Source organism: Amblyomma maculatum, chromosome 10 (assembly GCF_055883805.1).
Source record: "Amblyomma maculatum isolate TAMU_Amacu chromosome 10, ASM5588380v1, whole genome shotgun sequence".
NCBI lineage: Eukaryota > Metazoa > Arthropoda > Arachnida > Ixodida > Ixodidae > Amblyomma > Amblyomma maculatum.
In genome coordinates, this window is record NC_139353.1 from 12,569,991 (window position 1) to 12,590,697 (window position 20,707).

Consider the following 20,707-nt stretch of genomic DNA (forward strand, 5'->3'; position numbering starts at 1 on the left):
TTTAAAGCACAATGTTCTTCGGCGAGAGGAAAGCGCTTTCCCATTAAAGCTCACTTTTCATTTTATCCCAGCTTCCCCTCCGCTCGTTAGGCTGAAATACCTGTCTCACCAGCCATTACATTCTGAAAAAATTTGTCTTGGACTGTGCATTCATTCTGATTCGATACTCAATCTGACGCTTCCCCCTCCTCACTTGAAGTGTTCACTGAACACAATAAAAACGCGTACTTTGGCGAAGCTCTTTTACCCCTCAGGAGGCCTGCAGGAAGCACCCATGAAAAGTTGCTGGGGCAGCACAGTCGGTGAAGAACCTGACGAAGGCCAGCTGGCGAAAACTGGCCGCATCCAAGACCAGCAGAGCTCGCTGGCATTCGTCGCTTGCGTGGACGAGTGGACAGAGTAAAACACCATCGTCCTCAACCTCGGAGCCTGGTTTTGGCACCATCACAGGTTCAGAAGGCACTCAGTCAGCGCACTGCCAGCGCAGCCAGTCGCCAGAGTCCAGGTCAAGCTTGCTCAGGAATATATCCTCCTTTCGGTCGTCCTCATCAGCTTGGCTCAGCAGGTAAGCATACCTGTAGCGGCGACCGTTGTAGAGCTCGTTGATGCGCGGCATTTCTCCGCGCAGGCCGCCTTCAGAGTAGCATCTCACGGGGTGAGTGAGCAGAGGGGACGACGAAGAGCACCCTACGTGAAGGTCAAGCACGAAACGCCGTACCTAGAAAAGCAAGATCGAATTTAATCGCAAGTGCGAGAAATAATTGCACCAAAGTTGAGACACCAAGCTAAGCAGAATTTGTCCTTATGTGGATTGAGCACATAGGGCCCATTTTACGGGCTGACTTGTTTTATACATTAAAGGCAAAATCAAAACGCGATACGACATTGACTCATCTGGCTCTTCATATGAGGCTTTGCAGAAAACAATTAGTGCTGTTTTCTGCCGTTATCAACTGGTGGAACCACAATTTTTCTTGGTTCTGCTTTCTCCTCTTTGTGGTCCCAGTTTGTATTTTCTTGCCGGTTTTGGGAGTTTCGTAAAGGGCAGCAAGGTGCCCGGTAAGTTAGTTTACCTGCTTCGTGAACTATAACACCGTTAAGAGAAATAGGAGCGGTTATAAGTCATCATATATGATTTGCAAATTTCTTTTTCTTCGCTGGGAGAAGACATCAGCTCCTACAACATGAATTAGTCATCAGATCTGATTACCTGCTGTCATTCAGTTTTCTATTCACTTTTTTTGTAGAGGTACACCCATGGCATGACATTCAGCAGTAAACGTGGATACAGAACTCTTCAGTTCTAGTAATGCTTCCTATTGACATTCTATAACCGTAGCAACTGCGAACTGCTTGCATATTTTTTTTTTTCTTTCAGAGTCAGGTGTTCATGCATCGACCACATGCGCCCATGTTGGGATTACTTTTTATAAAAGTGTCAGCGCGCAATTGCATACGCCAGGAAGGCTGTACTATAGCGACAATGGACCCCATCTAGGGGCGATATCAAGAAGTTATATTTATGATAATGACTTTTCATATTTGGCTCCAAAGCGTAGTAGAAAAGGTTTGTATTGCTATCCATTTATTATTCAACTTGCTTTGGGTGTATACCTGACATCTACGGGGTAACGGGAAAGTTTTGAGCGGGACTTTATATTTAAGGCGCTTCAAATGTTCTGAACCATTCATAAGAATTTTTCGCTATTTAGGTATTGTGGTAACTGCCTACCTTGTAGCGCTTTTTTACTTGCAGCCACTTCATCGTGTTTAGCTCTAGCCACGGCCTCGAGATTTATCATTTCTAATGCTACTTGCCATTTGAGTAGCTGGCGATACCTTTTGCTAACGTGCGGGGGGGAGGGGGGGATGTGCGTAGAAACATGGCTTCGCCTTTTGTGTGGCGGTTCCGTGTGCAGTTACAGTCTGCCTCACAGCCTAGCATTTTTCACTTTTGGAGCAGTTGGCAGCAATCGTCTCAGACTTTTCAGTTCTATTGAATGGCTACTAAATAATGCTGGCTGGTTCGTGCTAATAAAATAAAAATATAGCACTGCTAACGTTATCACATCCAATACATTGGCTACGATACAATTCCTCGGAGCTTTTTACTCCTTTCGAACTTGGCATCTTTTTGCACTATATAAACTATTGCGCGCACGTGCGTGCGCGCGCGCGCGCGCGTGTGTGTGTGTGTGTGTGTGTGTGTGTGTGTGTGTGTGTGTGTGTGTGTGTGTGTGTGTGTGTGTGTGTGTGTGTGTGTGTGTGTGTGTGTGTGTGTGTGTGTGTGTGTGTGTGTGTGTGTGTGTGTGTGTGTGTGTGTGTGTGTGTGTGTGTGTGTGTGTGTGTGTGTGTGTGTGTGTGTGTGTGTGTGTGTGTGAGAGAGAGAGAGAGAGAGAGAGTGAGTGAGTGAGTGAGTGAGTGAGTGAGTGAGTGAGTGAGTGAGTGAGTGAGTGAGTGAGTGAGTGAGTGAGTGAGTGAGTGAGTGAGTGAGTGAGTGAGTGAGTGAGTGAGTGAGTGTGTGTTGCTGAATTGTTTCGCATGCTCTTTATTCGGTATGAGGAAACAGAATAAAAATTATGCCGTCCGAACCGCTGGCTTTAAGCAAGAGCTCTTTGTAGCGCAAATCCAAACGTCATAGTGGCACAATCAGGGGTCTTAAATTTGTAACAGGCTCTCACCTTCTAATATATGCTCCCTCAGCGTGCTCCCGCGATATGACTTCACTCGGTTTGCCTTGGCTAACAGGGCTGAAAACCGGTCATGATGAGAGGAAATCCTGATTCGACCAAGGTACAATCCTGCTGCCCTATTCACTGTTCTTTTTTACACATCTATTGCTGTATTAAATGCATAACAAAGCAAAACTTTGCTGAGAGAATGTGTGCTAATTCTTTAAGATTGCCTGCATACTTAGTGAACCCCAGCCGAAAACAATTTTAGGGCTATAAAAGCTTACACCCTTTGCGTATACACGCAAAGATTGAATGGCTTCATCGCCAGAACGCTGCCGCCACCTTCCGATACTTCGACTAAACGGAACGTTGTCTTTTTATCCTATGTAGTGAGGTGGCGCTAAAATTAGGCATATAAATTGTTTTCTGCTACAGTTAAATAAAATACTATATGTCTGCTGTGCTTAAGCCTACTGAAGCCAGCGCCTTCTCTATTTTCCAGATGCCAGCCAGATAAACCGCCTGAACGAAGACATTCCCCTTTCCTCTTTATGTACTACTCCTCGTCGTCTCGCTTTGGCGATTGCTTTGCGGCCGACGGGGAGAGCACTGTTTGGTGAGGCCTTATCACTATAAACGGACGAAGTCAATCACCTGCTGGTTTTCCTGCCACCAATCTCAGTCTATGAGGCAGGTGATGTCAAGCGCACATAACACCTTCATAAATGCATGTACACTCTCGTCATTGCAACTTAATAAACTGACTTGCCAAAAAGGTCTTCCTTTGCGAAGGAGGCGACATGGCTTGCAAGTGAAAAATAAGAGGAGATACTAATTTAAGCGACTGCCAATCTCTTTATAAAAAAGAAGAACCGAACAAGGGTAAATAGGGTACGCCTCAGGTCGCAGATGAGCCAACGATGAGCCATACCCAGACGAAGACAAGTCCACTTGTCGAAACGTTGGCTCATCTGCGACCTGAGGCGTACCCTATTTACCCTTGTTCGGTTCTTCTTTTTTATACCGTGCAAACCATCTTCTTCCTATCGTTCTACCTGCCAATCTCTTTGTAATATGTGGCACGATTAAACTGGACACGGCTACATGACGTGCTAGACCGCTAATCATGTTACTATAAATGGTGCATTCGTGGTCAGTGAAATAGTCGATTGAGTACTGTAACAAGTATTGAAACCTGTTTAAAAGAACATTGAACTTAAATCCATGAAATAACAGCCCTGCAATCAATTCAATTCTCTTCTGGTGTCTGGGAATGCTAGCATTTTTCTGCGCAGAAAGGACACATGTTTGCATGAAAATAAAATTTCATGCAGTACGTTTTCCTCTATTATATCCAAACGTAGCCCGTCAACACCGCAAAGGTTTGGTCCTCACAGTTCTGAACTAATCGACAGTGTATTCTGGCGTCTGAAACCCGCGCAAAAAGAAATGAGGTCTACGCACGTTCTTTACTTGTGGAATCAACCACAGGAGGTGGCACCTGGTTTTCAATATTTTGAGCTTAAACAAGCTCATTCCACGATGGAAACTGTCTTTTTGCCTCTAAAGCGCGGTATGCCTTATAGACACAGGCGAAGTTCAGTTTTTCTTGTTTCTTCAAAAGAGGCTGCTTAAGCAAGAAGGCAAGCACACTTGCAATATCTGCTCTGTTTTAGCTCATGGGTCGCTGTCGAACGTTTATTTAACTACTCCTTCATACTAACCTCTATCAACATTAAATCGTGTTTGCCATCCACTTTGGGGCAGACTCAGAAACGTTAGAAATAAACACATGGTACGGAAAAGAAAAATGCGCTAACGTGAAAAACTTACTCTTTTACTATGAAATAAATTGATTCCTTTTCTTAACTAAAAATCGTACCCTAGCAGCACATAAGTTAAATTAAGATTTCGGCTAAGGTAAGCTGTTTTGATCTACAGTGTCGAACCCAGAAACGTTGAAGCACCATTAAAACTCTTTGCTTGAGGCATCATGCCTATTGTGTCATTTCTGGTGAAAACGATAACGTTTAATATCACTATTATAGCAAGTTAAAAAAACACATAAACTAGTGTTCAGCATGTCTTCCTCCTCAATATGCTTTTTGTCGATGCCGTCTGAGACATCAATCTTGGCTAGATATCAGTCACACGATTCCTACTTTTCGAGGGGAGAAATTTCTTGTTTACTGCGCCCTTAGATCAAAGTCTGTAGCACCGTTTCTTGCTGCTGATTTCTCTGAAGCAAAATCATCGAAGCATGTAGGATTATGACTGTGGTCACACCCTCACCTGTCCAAAGCGTGTGTTTGGTGTCCGGGAGTCGTGATCGAAGTACATGGACCGGATGAAAGCATCGTCATCATACGCGCATACGTCAACCACAACTTCGCTGCCATCCAGCTGCTCAAAGGCGTTGGTATGGTGGAAGACGAACAATGGTTCAATCTCGATGTTAGTCAAGTGCAGGGCTCCCGTCTTGCGATCGATGGCATGGAAACGTGCTCTTCTCTTGTTATCAAACTGCATGCAACTAACAAAACCATGCGTTTTCATTGGTTTGGACAGAAGCAGCCTAGGCAAGCTGATAATGAGGGACTGTTCTATGAGTACTATCCAGTTCTGTGTTACAGCAAAGCTGTGGATGTAGCTAGGGTAAAGTTGCGATTTCAGTGGAACCTCGGTCATCACTCTAGCGTTCTCCAGGATGCTCTCGCATCCGCTCATCTCTTCCGCATTTGGGAATCGAAGCAGTACGTACTTTGGTCGGGGTGGCTTAAAACGGGTTCCCAACAGGTACGTATATAGCCTTCATAGGTGTGCGGGTGAGCAGCTATCGTGTGTAAAGATGCAAGGTTCCTCAGGTCAATTCGGCCCGTGGTATCCAAGTTGCTAGCATTGATGCGATGCAGGTACGGTGACTCGGTCATAGCGCAGAGCTGGTCTCCGATCAGGGTCACATTCACCAGAGCGTTGTCCGTGAAGTCCTCAACCAAGGAGTAACGCGAGATGAAGCGTTCGAGCGCACCTTTGCAAGGGTCCTCAGAGCCAGCCGTGCCGAACTCGGAGACAACGATGCGACCAGAGAGTCGGTTTCGCCGGAAGGTTTCACTTTGCAGGAACCTGTGCCGGTACCATGCGCGCCCATCGCTCACTGTGAATTCACGTAGAAGGGCTAGTCCGTCGAAAGCGTGTCGGTACCGATCCGCACCAACAGATGCCTGACCCGGGCCATTTACAAGGAAGCTACCTTTCAGCCAAGGAGGAATCTCTCCATTGACAACGCCTTCCAAAGGCTGTTTGATCTCTTTGGCTGCCGTGCGGGCATATAGCTGGCTGTAAGCAAAAGCCGCTGTTCGGATCGCCTGGGTAGCGCACTTCATCCGTATGCCAGAATTGGAACGGTAGCGTGTGCTCCACTTAGAGTGGAAAGAGCTTACGCGGCGAACTCTTTTCCCCCTTCGCGCAGTATCATGAAAGAAGCCAGCGACTCCTTGAAGTGGTATTGGTAGTGAAATTATGTGACTCGCCTTCTAATCGCCCGCACCATTCTTGCGGTTGGCAAGCCTCCAGATGGGAAAGAAGTTCCTGGAGGGAAGGCTTATTAAAATGCGTCATTCCAACCGTACAGCTTGGACAGATGGCATTTCGCCTTACACCGAAGCTGTGCTCTCTGTTAACACAACTTATACATTTTCCTTATGAAGCTTCAAGCCTTTCGAGCCTTGGTACACGTCGCCGAAAGAGTGAAAGGGTAGACTGCAAGTTGCCGGCGTGTCTGATGGCAGAGGTCGAATTATACTGTTTAGCTTCTGACGTCAAAGCACGAACAATCGTGAGCAAAAGTGGAAAGACGACAGCTCCGGCAGCAGGAGCATTTTTGTTTTTGTTTTCTGGGAGGGGCAGGGGAGGGGGGGGGGGGGGTGCGGCGTATCTCGACGCTGCTGTCTTGTTTGGCTTGCTAGTTGCGAGAGTGCCTCGAATGACGCAAAGCCTCGCGCCCTCACTCTCGCGTGGGAGCTTATGCATCAATCTTTACGAAATTCTAGTACAGCTTTCGGCTGCTCTGCTGCTGAAGGTCTCGACGAACGGGAGAGCGCATCGCAAACAATCCAGGAACGGCGCTGTATATGACAAGCACCCTGCCAAACGCCCAGTGTGCGCCAATGTTAGCGGTGAGAACAGCAAAGAGAGCCGCTGTAGCACGACCGATTAATCTACCCTTCTTCAGGAGGAGCTGCTCTCACGCGTGCTTGGTGGCTGCTTCAGCGATAGCTGCTTCACTTAGTGTTACGATCGGCTCCCTATCCGCACATTTAGAGTCGTGGACAATAATCGAACAGCTTCCTGAGAATCTCTACGCTTGAACGGCCACAATGGGGGGTGACCGAGACTTTATCGAAAACATTTGGGAGCTGACAGAAGCAAATTTGTCAGACCGAGATCTTCGCATGGCTGTGCCACATAAAATAAGCGTGAGGAACGCTTCATACTCGTCATGTCGTGGAATAATTTGTATAATAAATCTAATATGCCAAGCCTTGCACAGCTCGTACTTGCCGCCTGTTTCAACTTCACAAAGTATTAGTCGGGCTTCATTATTCAGTTTGTTTATTTTGCGCCGAAATGAAGATCCTGTGATTGCTCAGCACTTTGTTAACACTTAATTAAGGCATTATCATTTCTCGGTACGCATTACTGCTTTTTGCCCCTACATCAAAAAACCGACAAAGAGAGTTTCAGACTATCAGCAATTTGAATAAAGTATCTGGAAAGGCCTTCTGCTGCTCTGAAGTAACGCGAAATTAGCAGACCAAGGATTATGTTGCGTGCTGTTACTTCAGTAACATAAAACTTGAAGGGGAAGAACATTTGGGGCAAAATTTATTCGCGTCGTGATAACTTAATCAACTGCGAAAGAGATACGTTTTATTAACAGTTTTTGTTCATATTTTGTTTTAGAAGCTGCTTTATACGTAAATCTGGCCGAAGAAGAAACATTACTGAGCACACGCAATATTCTGTGATCCTTGGTCCTTAATGCAGTCAGAAATATTCCTTAATTTCGACCAAATATACTTCTTTAACAACTGAGTGCCCCTCCGAAAAAATAGGTTGTAGCGGCACCCAGAGACTGATACATGAGAGACTGATACATGAGAGACTGAGACAAGAGGCTATTGATACCAGCAGATGAAGGACGCCTTTGATTGCTCATCTGCTAAGATTTCAGATGGCTGCCTTGCGTGAAGGTGTTGTAATAAATATTATTTCCTTCCAAATGCAACTTGCAAGCGTTTGGTGCAGATTGTAGAGAGGAGCTCATAAATGAAAATAAAAAAAGGAATGTAAAGCAATATATATAGGAATAAAATTTATTTAGTGATGCACTAAAACGCAGTTTTTCTTCTTACATGAAACTGGAGAGATTGTTTACGACTACGATCGAGAAGTAGGGCATAATTATGAACAAAAAATGTGTAAAACCATAAGAACATTTATTTGAGACAACTAAGCGAAAATTTATATAGAACGAAACCACAGAAAATATATTTAAAAAAAAAACAATTTGGCATACGATATGAATCTGATGAGACACACGCCGCATATCTTTTTTGTTTTTTTTTTTCACAAATGAGCCTTACCTCGAAAAGGGAGAAAAATTAAGAATTTCTCTTGCGTAGCCTATACGCGATCAAGTAATTATTTGCGTTTGTCTTTACGTGCCCACCGATTGTCTGAATCATAATGCATAAATATTACATTTTGCCACAAGTACAAGAGCTACCTGTTTAATCAAAATGCTAAGGTGTGTCTGGGCAAACACGATACATATGAATTCTTCTAAATTGTTTTTTTTTTCTTTTCATCGAACCTCATGGCATTTAATCGCAATAAAGGGCCCCATACTATAACCGAGGTTGTAGTTATAATTTTCAGAAAAGGATACAAAATATTCGAAATAACAATTTTTCTTATTTGTTGTCGAAGAAGGCATAGATTATCTCAGATGATGCAAAATGACCATTACATTATTTTTTACAGCATTTAGATATTAATTCCAAAGCACCTCGTGTATAATATGCAGCCTTATAAGTACTTGGATTCCGCAACGCAGCTTGTATCTGAGTATACATAAAACAAGCTCGTTTTTTTTGTTGTTTACAGATGAGGCAAGGTTCACGTTTTTGGAAGCTGATAGTATTTAAGAACAAGTACGTGCCGATATCAAAGCAGCTGATGGGTAAAGTATCGCCTTTAGTACTGGTATTTAGCAAGTTGGTATCGTGAATTCGTATCCTATAGTATGCTGATGTATAAGCGGAATTTTTCTATTATTCGAATAAAAGTTTGATATCTGGCCTTTCTTTCTATATATAATGGACGCAGTCACCTTTGCCTCCTAGTTTGCTTTTTCGGTTTTCAGGGTTTAATGCCCCGAAGTAACTCAGGCTTTGCCCCCAAGTCAAATGAAAAGAACAAATACGTTCACCGAGACTGTTGCCAGAACCGCAGAACATGCATCAGTCATAGGTTTCATTTTGGCTCAGCTAGATTCCACGTGAAAATTTCTATTCTTTGTCTTTTTCACAAACTGTACTTTAACTTTCCAGCACTTCGAGAAAATCTTCTACGAGCTCCGGTACGATTATCTCGCCGGTTATTTAACTCTTTAAGCTTACAGCGTTTGCACGGCTCCACCAATTCCTTCAATAAATCCTTCCTTCCCAGTGTGATAGAAAACTGGAATAACCTCCCCGAATACATTGTCAATGAGACTAATCCTTCTAGATTCAGACAGCTACTAATCGACTATCTCAATGAAAAAAAAAATAATCTTCCTGTACCTTATGTCAGCTACCAAGCCCTGCAAACTGACCAGCCGGTTTTACTTCCATAGCTGTTATTTGAATTTGTTTTATATTTTTGCCACTCTGCCATGTCTTATCTGAATTTGTTACTCTTGCATTTTTTCAACTTTTTTTTTACCTGCTGTTTCTATTTTGTGTCTTTATGTTATCTTGTTATTTGTTATATATATATATATATATATATATATATATATATATATATATATATATATATATATATATATATATATATATATATATATATATATATATATTCTATACTTCTATATTACTTTTATATTTATCATCTTGTATGACTGCTGAACAACCCTGTACTATACCCCCCCCCCCCTTATGTAATGTCCCGAACGGGACCTTTAAGGGTTAATAAATGATGATGATGATGATGATGATGATGATGATGATGATGATGATGATGATGATGAAAAAAATTTTGGTATTTGCATACAGCACAAACTTTGCCCTTGGAGGCCGGATAAACACTGGTCTGTGCGCTATTCAAACATTAGAAGTAAATTAGGCAGTTCACACGGGACTTACAAAGAGTACCTAGTAAACAAGTCCACCGATGTGGGACAGTTATTAACCTGCCTCTGCATATATTACGAGTTATGGGATGTACGGCTTTTGTTCTTCCTCTAGCGGTAACTTGTACGCTGGGGAATAAGGCTGCATACTAAACCTAGCGAGTTGAAAACTGGTCACGGACATTCTAAAACATTTGTGTGCTCTCTGGCAACGTGGAATATCTTGTGAATTTGCGATATAATTTCTCACGTCAAGTTCCTGGCAGTAAGGCTTAGGAGTCCGTGACATCCTTTCAGACACTATGCTGACCGTGACACAGATGTATTCCAAATAACCAGCTCGTAAGCGTTATTAGAGAGAGAAAAAAAGAGAGAGAAAGGAGCTGCTATATGTCTCGCTAAAATCGCAGACGTGTTCAGGGCTACAAACACCTAGTGCCGGCGTGGCGCCCGATACAGTCGGTTACGTGCAATCAAGAAATCATGAAGCAGAAGACGCGGGCGAGCACGAAAGGCAACTTTTCGTGACAGAGGCGTTTTCCTCTCTCTTATCCTTGTCGTGGTATGCTTCGTTTTCGAAATAAACCGTTTCCGTTAACGGTAATTGCATGCAGTTGCAGACGCCGAGAAAGTCGGCTGGAACGAGTTGTAATTAAACCTGAATACGACAAGTGCCTTGGGGACTCGGCCACGCAGCCACAGTAGTTTTTGCTCAAACTGTAGTTGGCCTGCACTCAGCCGTGCCTATACAGTACTGCGAGCAGTCAGTCTTAAATGGCACTTGCCTCTTCAGTGGAAGAAATCAAGGCTTGAGTAACCGTGCGGCCTTCGCCCCGCCTTTTGGAAAAGATGGTGTAAACCAGCTAGGACGTGCTAAAATATTTTGCTCGCGCGCTTACCTGGGAGAATGACTTTCTCCCTAATTTGCATTGTTGCATTAGTCACGTGAGGCGCTTCTCCGTCTATTCACGTGAGAGTGTTGTGACACTTCTCCCAAGACAGCACAAAATTCGGTATATCAAAATGAGTTTATAAAGCTGACAAAAACAGTTTTTTCAGTGAGCTCGGGAACCATTTCATGGGTTATAACAGCGAGGAGAAAAAGGTGGTAATGATAATCACTTTGTTTCCGCAGGATCTCTCGATATTACTTTCTTTTCTTAGAACAACGATTTTAAATCTGCGGGACCTTAATAAGGTGCCGCGTAGTGCGCATAATAACTATGGGAATCACTGTGTACAATACGGTCGTCCTTTTCACCCAGGCAATGAGTGGTTCAGCAAGTTCACTTAAGGACCCGTCTCCATTTACGACGCAGCTGTGTGGCAACACACGCTTATCACGTGATTAAAACTCTGGCTGCATTATGTTGCAATGCAGTCTCTGATTTACCATCCCGTTTCAACCTTGAGACCATTGGCTGGGTTTTTCGCGATCATTACATCATAATTGCATTGAAGCACGTAATTATTTTGCGGCTAGCCATGATAGGTTTTTCCGAGAAAAAAAAATCACCTATGAGACTTATCTGTGCATAAGAATTACTTTGCGCTCTCCATTCACTATCTATGTACGTTACTCAATTCCGCAGATGTTCATTTACAGATTTTGTATGCATGTGTGTGTGCAGACCCGGAAACTTACCCTGTGAGCCTTACATGCCAAGTTCCAACCTACTTGAAGTGGGCATATTTTTGACACGCATGAGAGACCGCAAACTTACCGAGTTAAAAAAAAAAAAAAAAAAAAAAAAAAGATTTATTGACAGCTTATTACATGAGTACTGGTATAACTGGGTAACTAAATCGTCTCTACGAGAGCTTATATATGTAATTAGCTTAATAACGATGACCGATAAACGGCTGTCGCTTTTTCACACCGCAAAGTGAAATAATGAAGATTTTTTCCGCTCCGTCCCCAGTCGGCTTGTTTGCCAACACCACATATATTTGAAAAATCGCATTTAAAGTAGTTAACCCCAGTAGGACGCGTGAAACATTTGCGCACAGATTTACCATGAAAGAACGCGAACATCGTCATAATTCATAAGAAAGGGGACGCTAAAGACTTGCAAAATTACACACCAATCAGCTTACCGTCTGTTACGCATAAGGTATTTACCAAAGTATAAGGTATTTACCATCTACTCTTATCCCTAACTCCTCCCATTCCATGTCTCTGAACACTTCTTCTAAGCAAGCTGTCAGTAGTACCGGGGAGATCGTGTCTCCTTGCCCAACATCTTTCTTTATAGGAATTTTGTTACTTTGTTTATGCAGAACTATGGTTGCTGTGCAGCCCCTATCTATATCTTCCAGCACTTTCACGTACGGTTCGTCTACACCCTGATTTCGTAACGCCTGCATGACCCCCGAGGTTTCTACTGAGTCAAATGCTTTTTCGTAATCAATGAATGCTATGTATAAGGGCTGGTTAAATTCCAAATATTTCGCTATCACCTGGTTGATGGTATGGACATGTTCGATAGTACAGTATCCTTTCCGAAAACCTGCTTGATATTTCGCTTGATAGCAGTAAAGTTGCCCTGATTCGATTACCTTAGTAAATACTTTATACGCAACAGACAGTAAGCTAATTGGTCTGTAATTTCTCAAGTCCTTAGCGTCCCCTTTCTTATAAATTAAGACAATGTTTGCCTTCTTCCTTGATTCGGGTACCGTCGATGACACCAGGCACTGCGTATATAGGGTGGCCAGTGTTCCTAGCACGATATCACCCCCAGTTCTTCAACAAATCTACAGTTACCTGATCCTCTCCAGCTGCTTTCCCCTTTTTCATAGTTTCTAACGCTTTCTTAACCTCGTCTTCGTCACTGGCGGAATGTCTGACCGCGTTTCTCTATTGCCAATCTCATTATTGTCCTGACTACTTTGGCTATCTTGTCTATATTCGTGACGATGTGATGACAGGAACCCTCAGCCGTATTTAACTGAGGTAACATGACTAAAATTCGCTCGAGAACGTTATTAAGAGAATACTCTAAGGAAGCCATTGTAATCTATTCTGAGGTTATGAAACGTGTGGATCCAGCACCTAACAGGCTACCGCATTTTGAAACACTATGCGATCGCCGCAGCTGATCCTGCCTTGTGCAAGCCTGCAACACACTTTCGCGCTCTGGAGTGAACATCTTCGTCTTCATGAAGTTGCACCCGCGTAGCTCCATCCTTTAACCTAGGTAACTGCGCCATGCACATATGTCACCTGGACGAGTGCGGCTGAGACCACGAGCGTAGCATCGAGATGTCCACCAGGTGGCACGACAAGAGAAAATGAATCGGAGATCCGTTGGACGATTAGCACTAGGTGCCCACGGCAAAACTACAAATGAGGCGGTACAGGGAGATATGGGCTGGGCATCTTTCGAAGTACGGGGAGCTCGGAGTAAAATATTATATGAGGAACGCCTGAGAAAATTGGACAGTAACAGATGGGCAGCTAAAGTATTTAAATACCTGTACCTAAAAAGCGTTGACTCACAATGGAGGAAAAGAACTAGGAAACTAACTAGTAAGTATGCTAGTCACAAGGACGGAGAAGTAAGGAGCATTAAGCAACAGGTGAAAAACACAGAAGGTAAAAACTGGATAAATTCGATGGAAAAGAAACAGAGTGTGGAATTATACCGAAAGTGGAAAATGCAGATCAGGAAGGAAGATTTCTTTGATAACTCAAGAGGCAGTGCCCTACTTTTTGAGGCTAGATCAGGGTGCCTTAGAACACGCAGCTACAAAAAGAAATTTAACAATGGAGATGACGCATGTGCTGTATGTGGAAACTGCAGTGAAACAATTGACTATATTGTACTCGAATGTAATGCTATCCATCCGGAAGTTAATGCAGGCGCAATCACTGTTCCTGAAGCTCTGGGGTTTAGAGATAACAATAGCCAGGTGAATAAACCGGCGGTGGAAACTAGCAAAAAACGGCTGGAAGATTGGTGGCTTAAAAGCAGAGAAGTGACACAATATTAGTACTGTAGGAACAAAAATTTAATAAATAGAGTGATGGTTTAGTTAACCAATATAAATTAATAATTAAGATATAGGGAGAAAAATGAGCATGATAGCTACTGCTACGAACCCGTTTCAAAGGGGACGCTCCTATATTCCATCCATCCATCCATCCATGGTGGGGGTAAAGGAAGCCGCTCTTGTTAAATGGCATAGAACGCAGCTGTACCAGACAGGCTGCGAGACAACCGAACAAGGAATCTCGCCAATCGAATTTGCGCGGAATTCAGCCAAGATCGAAGCGACCGCAGCGATTGGGACGCCGGCTGATGGCTGATGCTCATGACTTGGTTCAAGGATTGTTGAACCTCTACAAATTTTACTCGGTTAATAGGTGCCGATAGCATCAAAACGACAGCGACATTTTCGCTGCTCGATTCGCAATCATGTACGCAGATTTTCCCAGACAGGGTTTTGACGTGGAGAAAGTAGAGCGAGCTGCGGATGCGTTGTCTGCCTTACGACACCGTATTACTGCACTAAGGTGCACTGATACCCAAGTGGCGAATTGATGAATATATACTCCGCTTAGGCGACGTTTTCGGTGTTTTTCCGCAAATCTCGTAGTTTTGAATTTCATCTGCTATTGAGGGAAGTTTACTGTAATTGAGTGCAGCACTTAGCCCGGGCTGATATAGCTATTTTAAGGCTCTTTGCCCGGTATAAAAAACAGCCCCACGCGCGAAAAATTAGGACAGAAATTTGGGGTATTTCGTTAAGTTCCATCTGTGGCTAGAAAATGCGCGTGAAAAAAAAAAAAAAAAAAAGAAACGAGGCGCCAACCACAGCGTTGTATTCCTTTCTTTGCCTCATTCTCCTTTTTTTTTTTTTTTTAGAGCCTGTGTTCCTACTAAGCCTGGCAGTTCACCTCAGCCAATAGGACGAACATGACCGTCGAAATGTTCCAAATCATCCCATCTTCTAGGCCTAGAAAATACGGCAGGGTGCATCCAGAAAAGGACACTTTATAATTCGCGCCTATGTTATACGTAGTCCTGACGTAATTTACGGTCACTAATTTTAGTTGTTTCCCGAAGTTTGAGGGGCGCTGGATGGTACATGAGCCCGCCATGTCTTGAACGAATAAACATCTATGTAGCCTTCGCCTGCCAGTGCGCAATACCTAAAGCCCTTTATACTTAGTGGCATGGGCAGATGCATACTATTTTTTATTTTGTTTGGGTGGCCTCACCATACTACATGTACATATACCTTACCCCGACAAGCGGCAGCGCCTTCTTTTGTAGGCCCCGGTGACTGTTGGCATTTGAACTGTCCACACTCGCTGCCCGGGGCGGATATTTCCTGCTGTTATTATCGGGCTTCTAGCCGTGGTTCCCGCGGCGGCTTCTGCAACGGCAGACGACTGTGGTGGTGGTGGTGGTGAAAACATTTATTATAATGCATAGAGGTGTATACACTAGGTGGGATGCCTAGACAGGCACTCCATTGGCATTTACCGCAGCCCGGGCGCGCTGCGTTAAGACCTTTTGGGCCTCTAGGGTGCAGCAGCCGGACAGGGTCGCCTCCCAGTTCACTCGGGTGGGGTTGGGGATAGGGGGCAAAGATGGGTTTTTCTGGCAGGCCCACACCATGTGGTAGGTGTCAGACACCTCCCCACAGTGCGAGCACAGCCCGTCCAATTTTGGATCAAAATGTTTTAGAGTAGCCGGACACAACATTGTATTGGTGAGCGGGCGCAGGAGCACCCGCTCGCTAGCCTTTCCCAGCCCTTTGCACGGGGTGGGAAGAGTTTGGTGCGTAGATCTGTAATATTCACATATTTCTTTAAATTTGTAAACTGGGCTGAAATCAAAATCCTGGTCCGCGTCGGGTCCCGTGGGAAATGCCCGGAGAGAAAGCGCGCGGGCGGCGGCGTCGGCTGCCTCAACCCCTTGGAGACCTTGGTGACCTACTGTCGCTGAGCGGGTGGCGGTGAGCGCCCGACGCCCATTTACAAGCCCCGGTGCTGCTCCGTACGGCACCAGCGCCACGAGGAGAAGCCTCAGCGTGAACTCGACACGTTCGACCAGCCAGACACCATGGCGCCTCAACCTCCTCGCCGGCGACGTAATGGCGCGCCCTCTCTCCCTTGCGCTGCGGCAGCTCCGCAATAACCGCGTTTATATGAATGCAACGGTAGCACATCGTATTTCCTAGCGCATCCCGATAAGACGATGCGCTATCGTCTACACGTGCCGCGTCAAGTCGGTGGCGCCGCTCAGCGCCGCATTTTGGAGTGAGAGCGAAGCTGATCGCACTCTTCTGGTTGCGTTCCCACAACGTTGGTTCCCACGGCACTACGGCGCCTCCCGCTGAAGCGGACGGCGTCTCTTATCGGTCTTGCAATACCTGCGTTATATTGCCTAGAATATACCTGCGTCAAGCATCCCACCGCAGCATTTAGTTTATCCCTTTTTTTTTTTTTACTATTTTAGCGGCGTAGACTAATGCTCACGTCCTAGCTGTACACCATGTCCTAAATACCACAACTACAGCGTTGCCCTGGGACACGACAGCCTGCAGCGAGGCGCCCTTGCGTGCTACCGGACGTGCTGCAGGGTGGACTGGCAACGAATAGATTTAAAATAAGGAGTTGATTTTAAAATAGATTTTAATACAGTGCAGGTTTGAACAAGCGTGTCCAGAGCGCTCGAAACAGTGCCTGGCCGTGTGAAGGAAGCGAAGTGTTAAAACAATTTCTGCTTTCAAAATATTTTCTCTTAGACCGACAGTTCACCGCTTCAGAGCCCTATAGACAAGTGTGCCGGTTTCAAGTATCGTCCATCGACGCAAGCGTGCTGCATCACACGGTAGCGTTGCGTTCGCTATACACCAACAGTTGAGGCAGACGTGCGGCCGCGATTAGAGATAGCAAATAATATCGCGGTACGCGTAGCCAAAATTTGTAGCCACAAAGGCGGTTATAAGCGCTTTGGAAGTTACGTAATGCCCTTACGCCAACCGGAACGCCACGGCCGAACTCTTTCATCTTTTGTTGGATGACTTGAAAATGCGTTTGATTGCGGTGAGGTCTTAAATCAAGTAGGTGACCGATGTTAACATTGCTTATGATTGCGAGAAATGCTGTTGTTTCCTCGCGAGATAAGAAAACACCTCCAGGTCACGCCCCGTCCTCCAACATCCTGCGTGCCATCCGACCGTCCGTACGCCGCCAGTGCGGGCCGGATTTCACCGGAAGTGAGCACTGGTGGGCCTTCCCAGTATTCGTAATACGATGCGCCGCTCTGTTAACATTCACCGCGAAAGTCGACTTTCCCCTCTCGATCTACCCAAGTCCGGCGAATTAATGCGATGCGCTTTTCTCGCGCATTGTGCTGGTTTATTTATTTATTTATTTATTTATTTATTTATTTATTTATTTATTTATTTATTTATTTATTTAGAACATACTGCAGGCCTACAGTAGGCCCAAGCAGGAGGGGCGAATACATAATATATGCAAAAAGAACAGGATTAGCAAAATTGAAAAATGTTAAATACAAGTTGTAACACAAAATACAACAATAAATACAAGGCTCATATGCAAAATACAAAAAGTAAACGTAGAAATAAATGGCTCTCAAATTAAATGCTGTGATGAAAACATTGAGTCAAAAGAATCAGCTCTGGTTAAAAGATCTGGCGGACACCTGTTCCACTCCTCAATGGTGCGTGGAAAAAATGAGTATTTAAAGGCGTTAATCCTAGCAGTGTAAGGGGTTAATGATTGTGCATGATGATTTCGTGTTTGGCGCGTAGTGTTAGGTTTAAGGAAGGGGTCTGCATTCATAGACAGTTTATGGTTTTTTAGTAAGAAAAGCAGTTTCAGTCCTTGAATTTTCCGGCGCAGCTGTAATGTTTCAATACCGTGAGTTCTCATGAGTGTCGTTGGTGAGTCAGTTACACGATACTTTGAAAAAATAAAACCGACGACTTTGCGTTGAATCATTTCAAGGGCCTCGATGTTACGTTTAGTGTAGGGATCCCAGACGGTGCACGCATATTCTAGTGATGGCCTTATTATTGAAAAGTAGGTTAATTTTTTAAGTTCAGGTGGCGCAAGTTTTAGTTTATGTCTAAGAAAGCAGAGTTTACGAAATGCAGAGGAGCATACGTTTGATACATGTTTATTCCAGCTAAGGTTTTTTGTTATTGTAACTCCTAGATACTTGTACTCGCTGACTTCGGTCAGAAGGTGAGATGAAATATTGTAACATGAGGGCGATACGCAGAAAGTTAATACGATGCGCTCTTGTCGCATTCATGTAAACGCGGATAACGGGAGGCCAGCGCGCTCGCTATTGGACCTCTTGGGCCGCAGCCAACTGCTGCGTTCGGATTGGACAGTTCAACTGCCAACGGCTTCTGGCTCTTTAAAAGAAGGCACTTGGCCGGTTGTCGTGAGAGACCGTTGTGAGCGTCTATCGAGTGCTGTGCTGCTCGCCCGGAGAGGACGTGGCGGAATATCCTTGGCCGCCGCTGTGCGACGATAGCCGTGTGTTGCCAGTATCTTTCGGCCCCGAAGCCGATGTTCTATCCAGTACCATGATTGTAGATAATGTTACCGTCATCTTTCGTTCAACTCGTCTCGTGAAGTAGTAGCATTGATGCACGGATTAGAATCGTGGCCTTGGTGTTCTCGCTCCGGTTTGGTCGAACGTCGTTTTGGTAGAGGATGGTTGCAAGCAGCACTGGGTCCTGACATCTGACACTGGAGTCAGTGGTGGGATCTTGAAGCGGATCGACCCCTCCACTTCAAACACTCTAGCTGTGCTGTAGAAACCCTGGCGTCGCTGGCATCGCTAGCACGTGCGTATGCTTCATTCGTAGCAACACAAACAGGAGAAGGGGCTCAATCGGTGATTGTTAAATGGACTCCGCGGGGTGCGACATCCCGCGCAGTCAGGATTTGCGAGTGTAGACGTGAAATATTAAGGCGAAAGCATTTAATGTCTCATTGTTGTCGACAGAAGGTTGTCAGCAGAAGCTTGACAGTAGAGGTGTCACTCTTTCGAGAGCGAGAGTTAAAAATGAATGAATGAATGAATGAATGAATGAATTCTTTATTTGAAGGAAGGGATGGCTCTCGGCCGCTGTTTGGGTAATTAGGGAGTTAGGGGAAATGGGAGTGTAGCTTCGTCTTCACGGTTCTTCAAGCTCTTGCTCCTTGCTTGCCATGCTGCCGATCTTCGAGCTTTAAGTCGACCTCTCTCACAGTACTCGAAGCAGGCCGCTCTCACTGCCGTATGTAGCAATGAAATGCTGTACTGCGGTGCTCGATAGAACCTGATCTGCTAGGGTGGACATGTCGTCGTGTGGAATATGCGTAATTTTGTTTCTTCCTCGTGAAAACGATGGACATTGCCATATAACGTGTTTTAGGTCTGCTGTACACTGTTCCTGACAGTGGGTGCATATCTTGTGTTCGAGTGTTTCATGTCTCCCGAGAAACTACTTGTCAAGTATGTGTGGTGTGTAAGCTGCGTTTGCTATTACTTTGTTGATAAATATCTCTTGTTGCCGAGTGAACCTCTTCGTGTTGTAAAGCACCGGCGTTGGTGTTGCTTCATATAACCTATGCCTGCTGTCGTGTTTTATTTTGGTGTGTGCATAGCGCATTATCTATCTGCCAGGGGAGCCTTTAGTGAGCATTGTAAAAATAAATTAATAAACCTTGTCTCCACCGAGAATCGAACCACCATCCCTTAGACCCCCTGCCGACCGCTCTACCAATTGCACCCCGCCCTGGATCGTAAAACACACTTCATATAGTTGCCCTTGTCTACCGTGAGGATGATAGCGGGATTCCGCGAGGGATATATACTGCGCCTTTCCTTTCCTGTAAACGAATTATAGAACGCCGCTGAACTTTGATGAGTTCAATGAAATGCTGATTGTGTTCGACAAGGGGCGCGCGATGTACCGTCACAGCAGGTCATGACGTAACCAGGCGATTATGAAACTGACCCCGCCGGGCGTCCGATCCAGGCGTCCGAGTGGCACCTTCATTTGCCTCTACCTCGAACGACGCACCACACAGATTTTAGTGTTGTTGTTGTGGCTGTAGAAAGAAGGAAAAGAAAATGCATGGGCCTGCTACTGGCTCTGTAGCTGAGCCACCTCCGCTACCTCGTGCGGACAGAAGAGAAAATAGAGAAGAAAGAAAAAGAACAGGGAGAGAAAGACGCGCCACAACAACAGCCGTCGTCCACCACCTAAGCGATCTTCCCTGATGGGGCTGGGGCAGGTAGGTCACCGCCGCTTGCGGCGAGGGCTAGCCTGCCACCGGATTTTTATCTGTTGTAGGCCGTCATTGCACCCGGCACCGCTTCGGTGGTGGACGACGGCTGTTGCTGCGGCGCGCGTCTTTCTTTCCCACTTTTTTTTCTTTCTTCTCTATTTTCTCTTCTGTCTACACGAGGCAGCGTAGGTGGCTCAGCTACAGAGCCAGTAGCAGGCCCGTGCATTTTCTTTTCCTTCTTCCTACAGCCACAACAACAACAACCTAAGCGGTGGCGGGTGCAATGACGGCCTACAACAGATAAAAATTCGATGACTGGCTAGCCCCAGCCGCAAGCGGCGTTGACCTACCGTC

The 20,707-nt window shown here is 45.1% G+C and overlaps 1 protein-coding gene and 1 long non-coding RNA gene across 2 annotated transcripts; one reads left to right on the forward strand and one right to left on the reverse strand.

Annotated features, from left to right (window-relative positions):
* The first annotated feature begins 429 nt into the window (after nucleotides 1-429).
* LOC146175626 (uncharacterized) lies at nucleotides 430-3,468 on the forward strand. The gene is made up of 3 exons (XR_014701448.1): nucleotides 430-565; nucleotides 1,379-1,567; nucleotides 3,178-3,468. It is a non-coding gene; the product is annotated as an uncharacterized LOC146175626 (long non-coding RNA).
* LOC146175627 (beta,beta-carotene 15,15'-dioxygenase-like) lies at nucleotides 464-6,355 on the reverse strand. Its single transcript, XM_084582022.1, has 2 exons — nucleotides 4,968-6,355; nucleotides 464-718 (listed from the first exon to the last, which is right to left on the reverse strand). Exons 1-2 carry the CDS (start codon nucleotides 5,400-5,402, stop codon nucleotides 464-466), a joined length of 690 nt encoding a protein of 229 aa, XP_084438148.1. The 5' UTR covers nucleotides 5,403-6,355.
* Nucleotides 6,356-20,707: the final 14,352 nt, after the last annotated feature.

What these genes read in the sequence shown, in the direction of transcription:
- LOC146175627 (XM_084582022.1), bottom strand. Translation starts at nt 5,402, where the DNA reads ATGAGCGGATGCGAGAGCATCCTGGAGAACGCTAGAGTGATGACCGAG. An exon ending in CAAACACACGCTTTGGACAG is followed by an intron (nt 719 to 4,967) that starts GTGAGGGTGTGA and finishes TTGCTTTTCTAG; the next exon opens with GTACGGCGTTTCGTGCTTGA.